This window comes from Humulus lupulus, chromosome 2, assembly GCF_963169125.1.
Source record: "Humulus lupulus chromosome 2, drHumLupu1.1, whole genome shotgun sequence".
Classification (NCBI taxonomy): domain Eukaryota; kingdom Viridiplantae; phylum Streptophyta; class Magnoliopsida; order Rosales; family Cannabaceae; genus Humulus; species Humulus lupulus.
This window is the reverse complement of record NC_084794.1, coordinates 134201327-134214653: the sequence shown is the minus strand read 5'-3', so window position 1 is coordinate 134214653 and position 13327 is coordinate 134201327. Positions and strand designations below refer to the sequence as shown.

Here is a 13327-nt window from a genome sequence, read left to right as displayed (position 1 = left end):
CGGCATAAGTGGCTACTAAGTCTTCGGCGGGCCCGCTAATAAATGGACCTTAATGATGTCCATATTTTATATTGAGAAAATTACGGATTACAATGTAGAAAGCAAAAAAAAAATTTGTAATCTACAATTTCTTACTTTTTTATACGGAATTTTATATCAAATTTAGAGTAATCAAGGCTTATTATTTTAAAACAATTTAGATTAAAATACTTATAGGAGATTATAGTATCTTTTTTGTCTCTTTCTCTTTCTTTACTTTTCCAAAGCATTTCTCCTTCACTTGTTTACTTTTTTTTTTTTAATATTTGAGTTTCTTTTCTTTCTTAACTCTTCATGTGCCATTTTTCACTTTATAGAGTCTTCGTTAGAAAACTTAATTATTCAAGTTTCTAGAGTTCTTTGAGTTTCTTCTCTCTTTCAAATAAGTTTGCCATTGATTATTGAAAGGGTGGTGCGGTTGCTGACTTAGGTGACTCGAATGAAGCCGAGAATCAAGAGTCTGCCGAGTCTAAAGGGAAAGCATTGAAGAGTAAACCTTCTCCATTGTCTAAAGGCAAATCTATTATGAAGGAATCATCGTATTCTTCTGTTCCTGATGTGAACAATGGTGATGTTGCTGGTTTAAATGAGTTGAAGGAGGCCGACATGCACGAGAGTGCTGAGTCTAAGGAGAAACCATTGACGAGAAAATCTGCTCCATTGTCTAAGAGCAAAGCAAGTGTAAAGAAAACAAAGAAACTAACGATTGGAGGCTTTAGTCGAGTAAAGTGCAAGACTAACAATAAAAATTTGAAGAAGAATGCTAGTTCACTGGCTAAACGGAAGGTATTTTTTGTTGTTTCATTTAATTTTTTTCATGTGATTTTGTTTTGAAGATGGTTTTTATGGTTATATGTTATAATATTTTTAATTATTTGCCCAAATTTGCTTGTTATTATTGTATATAATATATGTACATTGTGCTTCAGAATTGTTTACATGTTTTATTGCTCTGTTAAAATTTGTTTCATTTTTTAAAATTTAATTGCTCAAGTTGGAAAATAATGGTTTTATTATATACATACCATGGACTGTTTGTTTAGATGTTGTTAATATGTGTTATGTTTATGTAACGATACGTTACAAGGTTGTTAACGTTGTTACCGATGTTGTAAACATGTGTTTGTTTTATGTAAATATATGTTACAGGTCCTAAGTTTGTAGTTTATACTTTATAGGTCCCATCTGCTTGAAATATGTTTTCAATTTTGTTGATGTTCTGTTATGAGTTATGTACATAGTGATTTTATAGAATATAAGTTCAGTATGTTTAAGGGATTTTTACATGTTTTATTGCTCTTTTAATAGCTGTTACAATTTTTGTTTATTTTAGTTGAAGATAATGGTTCTATTCTATACATACCAGGTTATATTTGTTTAGATATTGCTAACATGTGTTATGTTTTTGTAAATATATATTATAGGGTTGTTAATGTCCTTGATCTAATATTATGTAGATGTGGATTATATGTTACAATTTTGGTGATATATTTTATTGCTCTGTAAAATTATGTTACAAGTTTGTTAATGTGGGTTGTACATTATTCTATGCAACTTATGGAGTGTTTTATCAAACATCAAGATCATTATAGAGCAAGAGTCAATTTTTATTCTTCTTTTGAGAAGATCAATGTGATCTCTAAAAAATTGATTGAGCCCCTAAAGGATTTGTTTAGTAAGACTTGTTTTGGTCATTTTCTAAACATTAAATCCTATGCTAATCAAGCTAAGCTAAACTGGTTCACCGTGTATTGTTGACGGAAGTTAACCATCCAAAATTAAATGAAATGCAATTTAAAGTTTGTTGAAAGCTGATTAGGATTTCATTGGGTGAATTTGGGTTATTTACTGGGTTAAATGTGTTTGGTTAGATTGATAGGGTGGAATTAAGAACAGTAATCCTATTGGAATGTATTCTAAATTTTTTGGTGACCATACAAGGGGCATTTCAAGAATAATTGTTGAAGAAAGGTTTAAGGCTGCCAATTTTGATAATGATGATGAGGCTGTTAGGATGGTTGTACTTAACCTCATCACTAACTTTTTGTATGCTTGCAAAAAGAGAAGAACATTGAAAAATATGTCTTGTATCTTTGTGTAGTGGTGGGTTTAATCATTTTCTATGGGGTAAGGATATTTTTATTGTGAATCTCTCATCATTGAGAGATGCTTTAAGGGAAAATGAAGTTATTATTACTAGAAAATGTTTTTACCCAGCCTATAAGTTGAATGGATTGTCATTTGCTTTCCAAGTTTTCATTTATGAATCAATTCCTAGTTTAGTGGGAACTTTATTGTGAGAAGGTTAGTTGTGGTCTGCCTACGATTATAAATTGGTCATCTGATGCAATTCCATCTCATAAGGAGCTTGAGAGGAATGTGTTTTCATTACATAAGGTAATTTTTTTTTTGTTTCGATTTATTTATGATATTATTTAATGCTTTTTTTTTTTTTTTTTGTAAATTGATGTTACTATTTTGTTATTTGCAGATCGAAATTGTTAATGTTTTACCCACTGATGAAGAGAATAATGCCTTCAAGCTTGAAGGTTTTTTCCATTCAAGCTTGAAGGTTTTTTCTAGTGTGACAAGGATTTTAATGTTGTTGACGTTGAAGAAGATGATTTTGTTGCTCCTCCAAAGAAACCAACAAGTGAGGCTCCTTCATCATCTTATGTTCCTTGTGTGACATTTGACTTTTCTGATCTTAAAATTATTTCGGATGACTGTCAAAAGAAGTGTAACAATATGTCTAAGGAAATTGTAATGTTAAAGTCTACTAGTGAATCTAGACATGACGCATTGATGGAGATGTTGGTTAATTTGAAAAATGATCAAGATAGAAGATACACGGCTGTCATGGAAATCTTAGGTGAGCTGAGGCAGAAATCATGTGTTATTAATGATGATATTGATCATGTTTATGGTGGTTTTGTGAGAGCTGACTGTTATGGTGGAATGAGTGGCAATGAGGCTGATGTGAATGGTTTATTTGGGAGGAAGGATGATGTTGGTGATGCTTCTGGTGGTGGTGTTGTTTTAAAGAAGAATGACAAGATTTTTGAGAATGAAAGTTTTACCCAAGTTTTGATGAGTGCATTCAACCAATGCAATAAGATGCTGCTGGAGATACGATAATTGAAGATGACAAAAATGATGCAACAAATAAGAATGAGGATACTACTTGGAATGATATTGAAGAAACAAAGGTATTTCATGCTTATCTGAATATTAATTTAATTGTTTTATTGTTTTGTTAATTTTATTTTATACTTTATAAATGTTTATATTTTGTTAATATTATTGGGAATACTTATACATGATCTAATTTAATTTCATGTAAATCATATATTAAACAAATTAATATAAGAAAACCTAGAACATGTTTCTATAATTGAATTTAAACAGAGATAATGATAAGAACACTTACATTATATGCAGCAGAATAAATAATTCATTCCATCAGTTTCTCTAACTCTTGTATCATTTCTGTCGCAGGGTATCACTAAAAAACTGAATTGATCTTCAAATTTCTTCACAGTCTTCCAAAGTATCCTTAGAAACACCTAGACTAGAGTGGGCAATTCTCAACACATGAGATAAATACAAAGAGAATAAGAGAATAGAATATTGAGGCTTAGAAAAGGACTTTTGCTGTAGAGAGAGTCTAAAACCTTAATGCATCAAAAGTAGATCTTCTGATTTCAACTCTCACTTAGCATTTCTTTTAAATGCTCAATTAGGTCACTTATTTAAATTAAAAAATCAATAAAATAATAGGTAATATCAGCCATTAGGTCGAAATTATCATGGGCTTTAGGCTCGTGAAGTTTTCCATTTAATTATAAGCTTGTTGGACTTAAAATCAAGACCCGTATTATTTTCTATTGATTAATTAATTAAATAATTATGTAAATCCTTTATAAAATTTATTTTTTATAATTTGATCCTTGATTTAAACATATTAATTTAGACACCAATTTATCTTAATTAATAAATCTGCCTTAAAATGTCTTTTATTCTCTAAATTGCATAACTCTGTGAAATTATCCAAAATCGACCTGGTCAACTTTGATGATTCTAATTGATAATAAAATTAATTAATTGAGACTATCTAGATTTTTTTTATCGAAGGTACAGTGGGGACCATTGGCCTATGAAATCAAGCTCCAATAAGTTATCATAAATTTAATAAATAAATTTACTAACTTATTAATTCCTCGTGACCCCACTAAAGACTCAAAATTGCACTCTTCAATTCATAGAATGCTCTATGAGTAATATAGATACATTATTAATTATCCATTATTACAACCATAATTACTTAATCCTCTATAGACGGTCTACAATGAGATGGGACTAAAATGTCGTTTTACCCCTCATTGTATTTTATCCTTAAAACACTTAGTTCCTTGTAAATGATATTTCAGTAAACTAATATTAAATACGGAAATGAGATCTCTATCATTTTGCACCTCGAACCAAACTAAAAGGAAACCATTATTTTGCTTTTTCATCAGAAGTTGTAGATGACCATATCTATGTTTAACACTCCAACTCTATTATACTACTGAGTTCCCAAGATGTAAGTATGGACTAGTCCGTAGCTAGTAATGAACAAGTCAAAGAACTCAAATAATACAATTAGTTAGAATACTAACAACTCAAAATTGAGATTGAATTGACCTATGGTCAACTATATGATATGACTAGAATAGATAATAATAGTATGTTTACTTATCCTATCTACTGTCAATATCTCTCCAGTTTGATGTAACAAATATATCTGATCCTATCTACTTTGCTAATATTCTGGAAAGAACATAACACTACAAGATGTAAGTAGATTATATCGTAGATTGATAAATCAGTGTAAATCATGTGCACTGACTAATCTTAGGACTAACTTATTTTTGAACATATAATCATATTTATATTCCATTGTGATTACGTCACTATAAATATGATTAGCTATATGCTCAGGATTTAATAGAAGTATATATTAAACAAAGAATCATGAAAATAAAACATGTGAGCAAAGTGATTGACCAAGCCAAAAATGATTTCTATTTCTTTTATTGATAATAAAATGGGATTACAAAGAAAATGAGTTTTAATTAGGGCATAAAACCCCAACAAACTCCCACTTGCACTAATTGAAACTAATGCCTTAATTCTACTAATCCCATTTCCTTGACGTGCTTATCAAATATAGCTTTTGGTAGTGTCTTTGTCGATGAATCCGCAAGATTGTCTTTAGATGCAATATTCATAACTGTTGACCCTCAATTTACTCAATGACACGAAGTCACGAAAAATGATAATAATTATAGAACTGAATGCAAGAATGTAAATGACACAAGTATTTTATAGTGGTTTAGCCCCAGAGATTGGTAATAACTTACGTCTACTTAGTGTTTTTATTGATGTAATACCCCAAAACTTGCGATTAATGAACAAGGGTGCACTGAGTTTCACAAGTCTTAAAGCTAGATACAAGTACTGCGTATAAAAGCACTATTTCTCTCTGAATACCAAAAATTGTGTCTGAAATAAATAAATAATATGAGGCCTATTTATAGGCTCGTGGATGTAAATATGGACCTATGAGCCGTCCTTAACTTGTGTTACAAGCATAACAAAAATAATAACATAAATAAAGATATTTACATTTCAAATAGTTAAATATCTCGGAAATATATAACTTATAACCCTTTCTGAGTGTTTGACTCGGTTCAATGAGCAGCTCTGGTCGTATGCCTTTGCACCCTTTCTTTTCCTACTGCTCAGCTTATTCCTTGCGCCTATCGAGCAACTTCAATTTCCTCTTGACACTCCGGTCATCAGTCAACCAAGCTTTCATTAATATTAATCAGGTGTCGCTCATGTGCTTTTTGAACATGCCACGTCACCATGCAAATATTTTGGGAAACATTTTCCCCTAAGTTTATTTTAATGCAAACATCATTTAATAAACTTACTCGACCAGTAATCGTGCTGATCCGTCACATCTGTCTGTACTTACTTCTCGATAAGGTAAGTAATCATGACCTTTTTGGTTTCCTAGGCATGATTTGACGGTTATTGCTATTTCCCATGCAAAATCTCTCAAACCTCATCATTATGTATCAGATACCCCTGACCAATATAAATACCCCTCTTCTTCCTTCATTTCACTTTTACATGACCATTCTCTCTCTCTTCAAGAACATTTAGAAAAACCTTCAAGAACTTCAGACATTTCCATACGATCTAAGGCGTCTTCGAGAAAATTCTTTGTGATATTCAACAATCCTTACTCTATGTAAGTTTTCGAACCCATCCTCCTAACTTTGTAGCAATTTTCCTACATTTTGGCTGTGATTTGCCTGTTTTCGTAAATGGGTTTTGAATCTTCTTGAGGGTAATCGGTTTTGGGTATAATGCATAGGATTTTATGGGATAAAATAGGGATTTTAGGTAATTTATGGTACATAATGATGTTTAGGAAAGATATTTTAGGAATATTGTCACTGATATGGGCACAACATTGAAGTAAAAATTCGATTTTTGGTATTTCGAAAAAACTGGGGTTTTCCCGCCTATTTACGAAGTTGAAAAGTTTTTCCGAAAAAACTTTTCACATTCACATTTAGATCCGTTTTTTCGTGTTTTTTTTACCAAGATGTTGCTGATCGGATAAAAGCCTAACTTTTATCCCTGAGTAACATTATCCTTTTTTGTTTCTTTTTGTTCTTCTTTCTCTATTGGTCGTAGATTCTCACTCCCCCTTTGTTCTTCTCAAATATTCATGCACGATCCTTGGGGAGGTGAGATACCAATAGATAGTGATCTCCTTGCTCTGTTGTTCGAGGATCAGGAATAACCTTCTTTGCCCTTTCTAGAGCCTTTGGCACCACCCCCAATTCCTAAGACCAACCTTCCTCAGAATTTTACAAAGACAAAACCAAACATGGGTCGTGTCAAACATATTGCCCATAGAAAAAGAAAACCCACAAACTCACCTACCAGCCAGCCAACAACTAATACCGAGGGTCCTTCGAATGACCCTCAACCCTTGAGGGTGGCACCACTAGAAATCCAACAAAGGCTCGTCAACACGAAGGCTCAGGAGCAGAGGTGCCCTGGTACATATCCCCTCCAAGTGTCATATCGACCACGATGGTGGCAAAGTATTCCAAGAAGTATGGACTTCCTGGGATTATTCTATACAAGCCTACACTCGACCGGAGGTTTAGTGCTTGGTCAAGGTATCACATAGAAGCGGGGGAAATTCTGCCCTTGCATGACTTCTTCCGAGGGGTAGCCAATTATTTCGAGGTTGCCCCATTTCAAATAACCCCAATGGATATAAAGTGCTTTCAACACTCTATATCTTGTACAGCCATAAAAAGTGGCCTATGCTCACCCCTCATGAGATCAATTACCAACTCGATCTCAAATCCAACCCCAACTATAGTAACACGAGGTTCTTCCAGGAATCTGGTTGCATATTCCCAAGTGATATCACCTACAAATCCAATGTTGGGAAATACTTCCAAGAGTACTTTCTTACCACCGACCTGGTCGCAGATAACATGGCCTTCACACGAAGAGGTAAACTCTTTAGTCTCTGTTCGGCATTCTTCTAGTCACTTTTTATTTTTTTTGTCTATAGTCAGTTTATACTGTGTCAGGTCCATGGTATTGACTAGAACCCACTCCAGAAATGGAGATAAGAGTTGTAGCCTTGACCAGCATGACACATATAGAAAAAAGCGTCAAGGAGTTAGTCACAGAAAGAAATTTGAGGTTGGTCATTCTTTTAGACCCTCGAAATCGACCGCGGGGAGTGCCACCAGAGATGTTACTGAGGAACAAGAAAACCCTGATTAGCAACATGATGTTTCACAACCCCAAGGCATCATCCAACAGGAGTGACCAATCAAGAGCCCAACCCCAATGCCCGACCAACCAATATCTCCCTTAACATGTGAGAGGAAAACAAAAATTGCCTGAATATACTAGAAATGCATTTGAATCCTCCGACGAGAACGGTGCAATTTTTTCACTCTTATATACATCGCCCATCCCTTATCATCTATTCAATAGGGACGACAACTTTAAATTTCTGACCAGTAGCTTTAGCTTGGACTTTTTCGAGGCAGATAGTGATTGTAGCTGTAGTTCCTTAGATAATGTAGTGACCAGTAATTGTAGTCCGGGTCTAGTACATAGAATTTATTTTTATTAGTTTCCTTATTTTTTGACATGTCTGCTCGTTCTTATTTTTCTTATAGTCATGCAAGGCAACACTGTGTTCGACATTTATGCCTCTGGGGGCAAACCTGCAAGCTCAAAGAAATCAAGCATGAAAAGTGCTGGAGATGCCAGTGGGGAAACTCTGAGAAAAAATGCTCGACCAGAAGACCTTCCAGTTCCTACTCCTTCAAGGACAGCCACTCCTCCTCCCCCTCCTCCTCACACTAAGTCCTCCACCGAACAGGCAGGAGGATCTTTGGTGGCTGAATTGTTGAGCAACGCTTCTTGCTCAACAATTGATAAAGTCCAATATGTAGCCAGACACCACCACAACCAAGAGGCCTTTGCTTCTCTCCCATCAATGAGACTTGATCAGGTCCTTGCTCCTGGGTTCAATGAAGTAGTCAGCGTAAGTTTCTTTTCTTTATCTTATTTTAATTGAACAACATTTCCTTTTATTAGCTCTAACAACTTCATTTCTTTCCTATTCACAGGGTCTTCTGACTGTGAACAATGGTTGGCACCATGTTGAGAAGATTGACTCGAAACATGCTGAGGAGATCAAAGCATGGGAGTCCAACGCCAGGGCGTTGGAGGCCAAAGTTAAGACAACTGAAGACAGAATCAAAATAGTTGAGGACAAAATCAAAGCAGTTGAGGACAAAGTCAAAGAATTTGAAGACAAAGCCGCTGTTTTGACTGAGGAGTTCAAGAACAACAAAGAAGATCTAGCTAAGGCTGTTGCTACCAAGGAAAAATTCAAGGAATCCTCTGAGACCAACTAAAGGAGGCAGTCAAAATGCAAGAAGAGCTGGTTGCAAGCATGAAAGAGGCCAACAGACTGAAGGATCGGGTTAAACTGCTCAAAGAACAGAACACTAGTAATTTGGAGAGGTTCCAAGAAGCCACCTTCAACTGCTTTTACATGTTCTAGAAGAACAATCAAGGTGCGAATTTTGATTACCTTCCCAAGCAGGTAAAACAAGCTGAACTTGCCCGGCGCGCTGCTGGCCCGGCTCCTGAATTTTCCTTAACGACAGGCATTGACATAACTAAAGTAGCAGAAGCTGGAACAACAGTCGACCAACATCCTCACCAGGACCCCTCTGCAGCTGCACAATAAAATTTTATATGTAACTAGAACACCCGGACAGACTGTACGTGGTGTTAAGACAATTTGCTGTCTAAGGCAGTTTTATTTACTTATAATATTTCTAATTACATCCGAGCATCAATTTGGAAAAATACTCTAAGTGTCATAGTATGCTTTCCCTTATTTTGCTCGTGTGTTTACATATGTTTATGATATGCTTTGCTCACTTAGTATCTTATATGCTCCCCAAGTGATCGAGGATTCTAAGGTTCTCGGTCACTTGCCATTGACCAATACCTGTTCAAACATTATTGCTCATGTACTTATAAACAATCAATGATAATATAGCAAAACAACACACATAATGAGAAAATACTTGTAATAAATACAATAATTAGCAAGAATAACTGGCTGCACACAATTCCTTTTATTTCTCGTAAAAAATAGACAAAAATTTGTGTCTGTATGAGTGATCAAAAGTTGATCTTACACTTATAAGTGATCAGTCGTCTAACTGGCCAACCCTTGTTCAAAAACATGTAAAAATTAAAATTAATACAAGCCAAATCTTTAAAAAGTAATGCTCATTGATAATACTTGCATAGGTGTTCTCCATTCCAATTGCGAGGAACGAGATTTCCATTTAAGCGAGCAAGTTTGTATGTGCTTGTAATTTCTTCAATTTTATATGGACCTTCCTAGTGTGGTCCAAGCATTCCAGCAACCTGATCGCGAGTGTTGAGAAAAACCCTTCTAAGTACCAAGTCTCCTCGTCAAACTTTCTTTTGCGTACTTTAGAATTAAAATATCGAGAGACCTTTTGTTGGTAAGCTGCAACTCATAGTTGGGATTGTTCGTGCCTTTCATTAACCATGTCCAGAGACTCCATTAATAATTGGTTATTCGTATTCTGATTGTATGTTATCCTTCTATGCGAAACTGAATCTAACTCAACTGGTAACATGGCCTCATATCCATATGCTAAAGAAAATGGCGTATGGCCTGTTGTTGTTTGGTGTGGTGTTCTATATGACTAGAGCACTTTGGGAAATTGGTTTGGCCTTGCTCCCTTTGCCTCTTTGAGCTTTTTCATCAACGTGTCCTTCAGAGTTTTGTTGAAAACTTCTACCGGTCCGTTGGATTGTGGATGGGCAACTGATTAAAAGCTCTTCGTTATGCCATGTCGCTCACAGAAATCGGTAAATAGGTTGCTATCAAATTGTGTGCCATTATCTGATACAATATTATTTATCAATCCTTATCGACTTACAATGTTTTTGACAATGAAATCCAGTACTTTCTTGGTCGTGATTGTCGCGAGCGGTTATGCTTCTGCCAACTTAGTAAAGTAGTCGACAACAACTACTGCATACTTGACATTCCCTTTTCCTGTGGGCAAAGATCCGATCAAGTCTATTCCCCAAACTGCGAATGGCCACATGCTTTGCATTTGTTTAAGCTCATTTGGGGTTGCTCTAGGTATCTTGGAGAATCTTTGGCATTTATCACACTTTTTAACAAATTTCATAGAATTCTTGATCATAGTAGGCCAGAAATACCCTTGTCGGAGAATTTTTTTTGACAAACTTTGCCCCCAGCATGATCTCCACATAACCCTTTATGTACTTATCACATCATTTCTTTAGCTTTTTCCTTGGAAATGAATCTCAACAAAGGCATTGAATAACCTTGTTGATATAGAATTCCATCGAGCAAGATAAAGCAAGATGATTGCCTTTGTAGTGTCCTCGCCTTATTCCTGTCTGCAGGGTAACCATCCCTGTTCGAGATATTGAATGAAGGGAGTCATCCATGTGTCGAACACTTGTATTACTAGGGAGGATTCTTCTATTTGAATGTTGGGAGCTGACAATTGTTTGACTGGTATAATAGTCAAAGTGTTGATGTCCTTGGCGCTTGCTAGTTTTGCTAAAGCATCGGTGTTGGAGTTCTGGTCGCGAGGTACTTACTGTAGAGTATACTTTTCAAATTGTGCTAGAAAGTCTTTTGCCTTGTTTAGGTACGCAACCATCTTAAGACCCCTGGCTTGATATTCTCCGATGATCTGATTAACAACTAGCTGAGTGTCTCTTTATATATCTAGTGATTTCACATTTACATCTTTGGCTAGTCTCAACCCTGCGAGCAATGCTTCGTATTCAGTTTATTGTTGGAGGCAGTAAGTTACATCTTATGGCGCAGTGAAACCAGTGCCCTTCTGGGGTAATTAAAATCAACTATGCCCTAGGTTATGCTCATTAGATGATCCATCTATGAACAGTCTCCAGGCGGGAGATTGGTCTTGAGCTTCAGGCTCTATAGTCGGCTCGCTGGTTGGGACTCCGGTGAATTCAGCTACAAAGTCTGCTAAAGCTTGTCCCTTTATGGCTGCTCGTGGTGCATAAGAAATTTTAACTGCCCTAATTCAACTCCCCATTTTAGTAGTCGAACAGTGGCTTCTGGTTTTTGCAAGGCTTGCTGAGTGGCTGGTCGGTAAAAACTACTATAGGATGAGCCTGAAAGTAAGGTTGCAGTTTCTTGACGCTAGTAATAAGCAGTAAGACAATTTCTCTATAGTCGGATAGCGTAATTCTGCTCCTACTATCCTTTTACTTATGTAGTATACTGCCTTTTGAATGTTGTCTTCCTCCCTAATTAAAACAGCACTGGCAGCATACTCTGTTATTGCTAAGTAGATGTACAAAGTTTCTCCTTCAACTGGCTTGAACAAAATGGGCGGTCGCGACATATGGTCCTTAACTGCCTGAAAATCTTGTTCGCACTCTTTTGTACATTTGAACATTTTGTTTCCTCTTAGTAGATTATAAAATGGGATGCACTTTTCTGTAAACTTAGATATAAATCTACTCAGAGCCGCAATTCTCCCTGTCAAGCTTTGTACATCCTTAACTTTGGCTGGTGACTGCATCTCGATCAATGCTCGAATCTTTTCGAGACTAGCTTTGATTCCTCGTGAGTTTACTATGAATCCCAAAATTTTTCCTGATCCAACTCCAAAGGAACACTTAAGAGGATTAAGCTTCATCTGATATTTGTTCAAGATGTTGAAGCATTCCTGTAGGTCCTTAATGTGCTCACCAACTCTTTTTGACATTAACAACATATCATCAATGTAAACCTCCATGTTATTGCTGATCTGGTCTTTGAACATGTGGTTTACAGTCTTTGGTAAGTCACACCAGCATTTTTCAAACTGAAGGGCATTACTTTGTAATAGTAAAGCCCTATATCTGTTCGAAAGCTAGTGTGTTCTTCATTAGGTGGAAGCATACTAATCTGATTGTAGCTGAAGTATGCATCCATGAATGATAAGATTTCATGCCCTGATGTGGCATCGACCAACTGGTCGGTCTATAGAAGTGGGAAACAATCTTTCAGGCAGGCTTTATTAAGGTCTGTGAAATCCGTGCACATCCTCCATTTACCATTTGGTTTAGGTACTAGTACGGGATTAGAGACTCATGATGGATAAAACGCTACCTTGATGAATCCATTTTCCTTTAACTTCTCGGCTTCTTCCTTTAAGGCCTTGGACATGTCTTTGTTGAGTAGCCTTTTTTTGTTGTAATAATGGGTGGTTTTTGTCTATGTTCAGGGCATGGATGATAACTGTCGGGTCGATTCCAGCCATGTCTTTATTCGACCAGGCAAAGACCTCCCGGTTCTTCCTAAAAAACTATACCAGATTTTCTTTGATTGTTGTCTCTAAGTTTTTACCAACTTTCACAACTCTGTTCGGTTCTTTTTCTTCTAGTTGGACCTCCACGAGGTCGTCCACGGGTCCAATGCTTTCCTCAAAATCCCCAAAGCAAGGATCTAAGTCTGTATCCTCACTTTGGGCAACACCCTATTTGGTGACTCGTTCACCTAATTGGGCTTGTGACTCATTTACCACTAGCAACCTTTTTTCTGCTCCGCTCCCCGATCCGCACC

The 13327-nt window shown here is 36.0% G+C and overlaps 1 protein-coding gene and 1 long non-coding RNA gene across 2 annotated transcripts; both read left to right on the top strand.

The window, feature by feature from the left end:
• The first annotated feature begins 222 nt into the window (after window positions 1-222).
• Window positions 223-3747, top strand: LOC133818528 (uncharacterized). The gene is made up of 3 exons (XR_009885933.1): window positions 223-2436; window positions 2531-3248; window positions 3538-3747. It is a non-coding gene; the product is annotated as an uncharacterized LOC133818528 (long non-coding RNA).
• Window positions 3748-8332: 4585 nt separating this feature from the next.
• LOC133816312 (uncharacterized) lies at window positions 8333-9580 on the top strand. Its single transcript, XM_062248871.1, has 2 exons — window positions 8333-8689; window positions 8775-9580. The coding sequence occupies exons 1-2, from the start codon at window positions 8390-8392 to the stop codon at window positions 9063-9065; spliced, it is 591 nt and encodes a 196-aa protein (XP_062104855.1). The 5' UTR covers window positions 8333-8389; the 3' UTR covers window positions 9066-9580.
• The last annotated feature ends 3747 nt before the right edge of the window (window positions 9581-13327 follow it).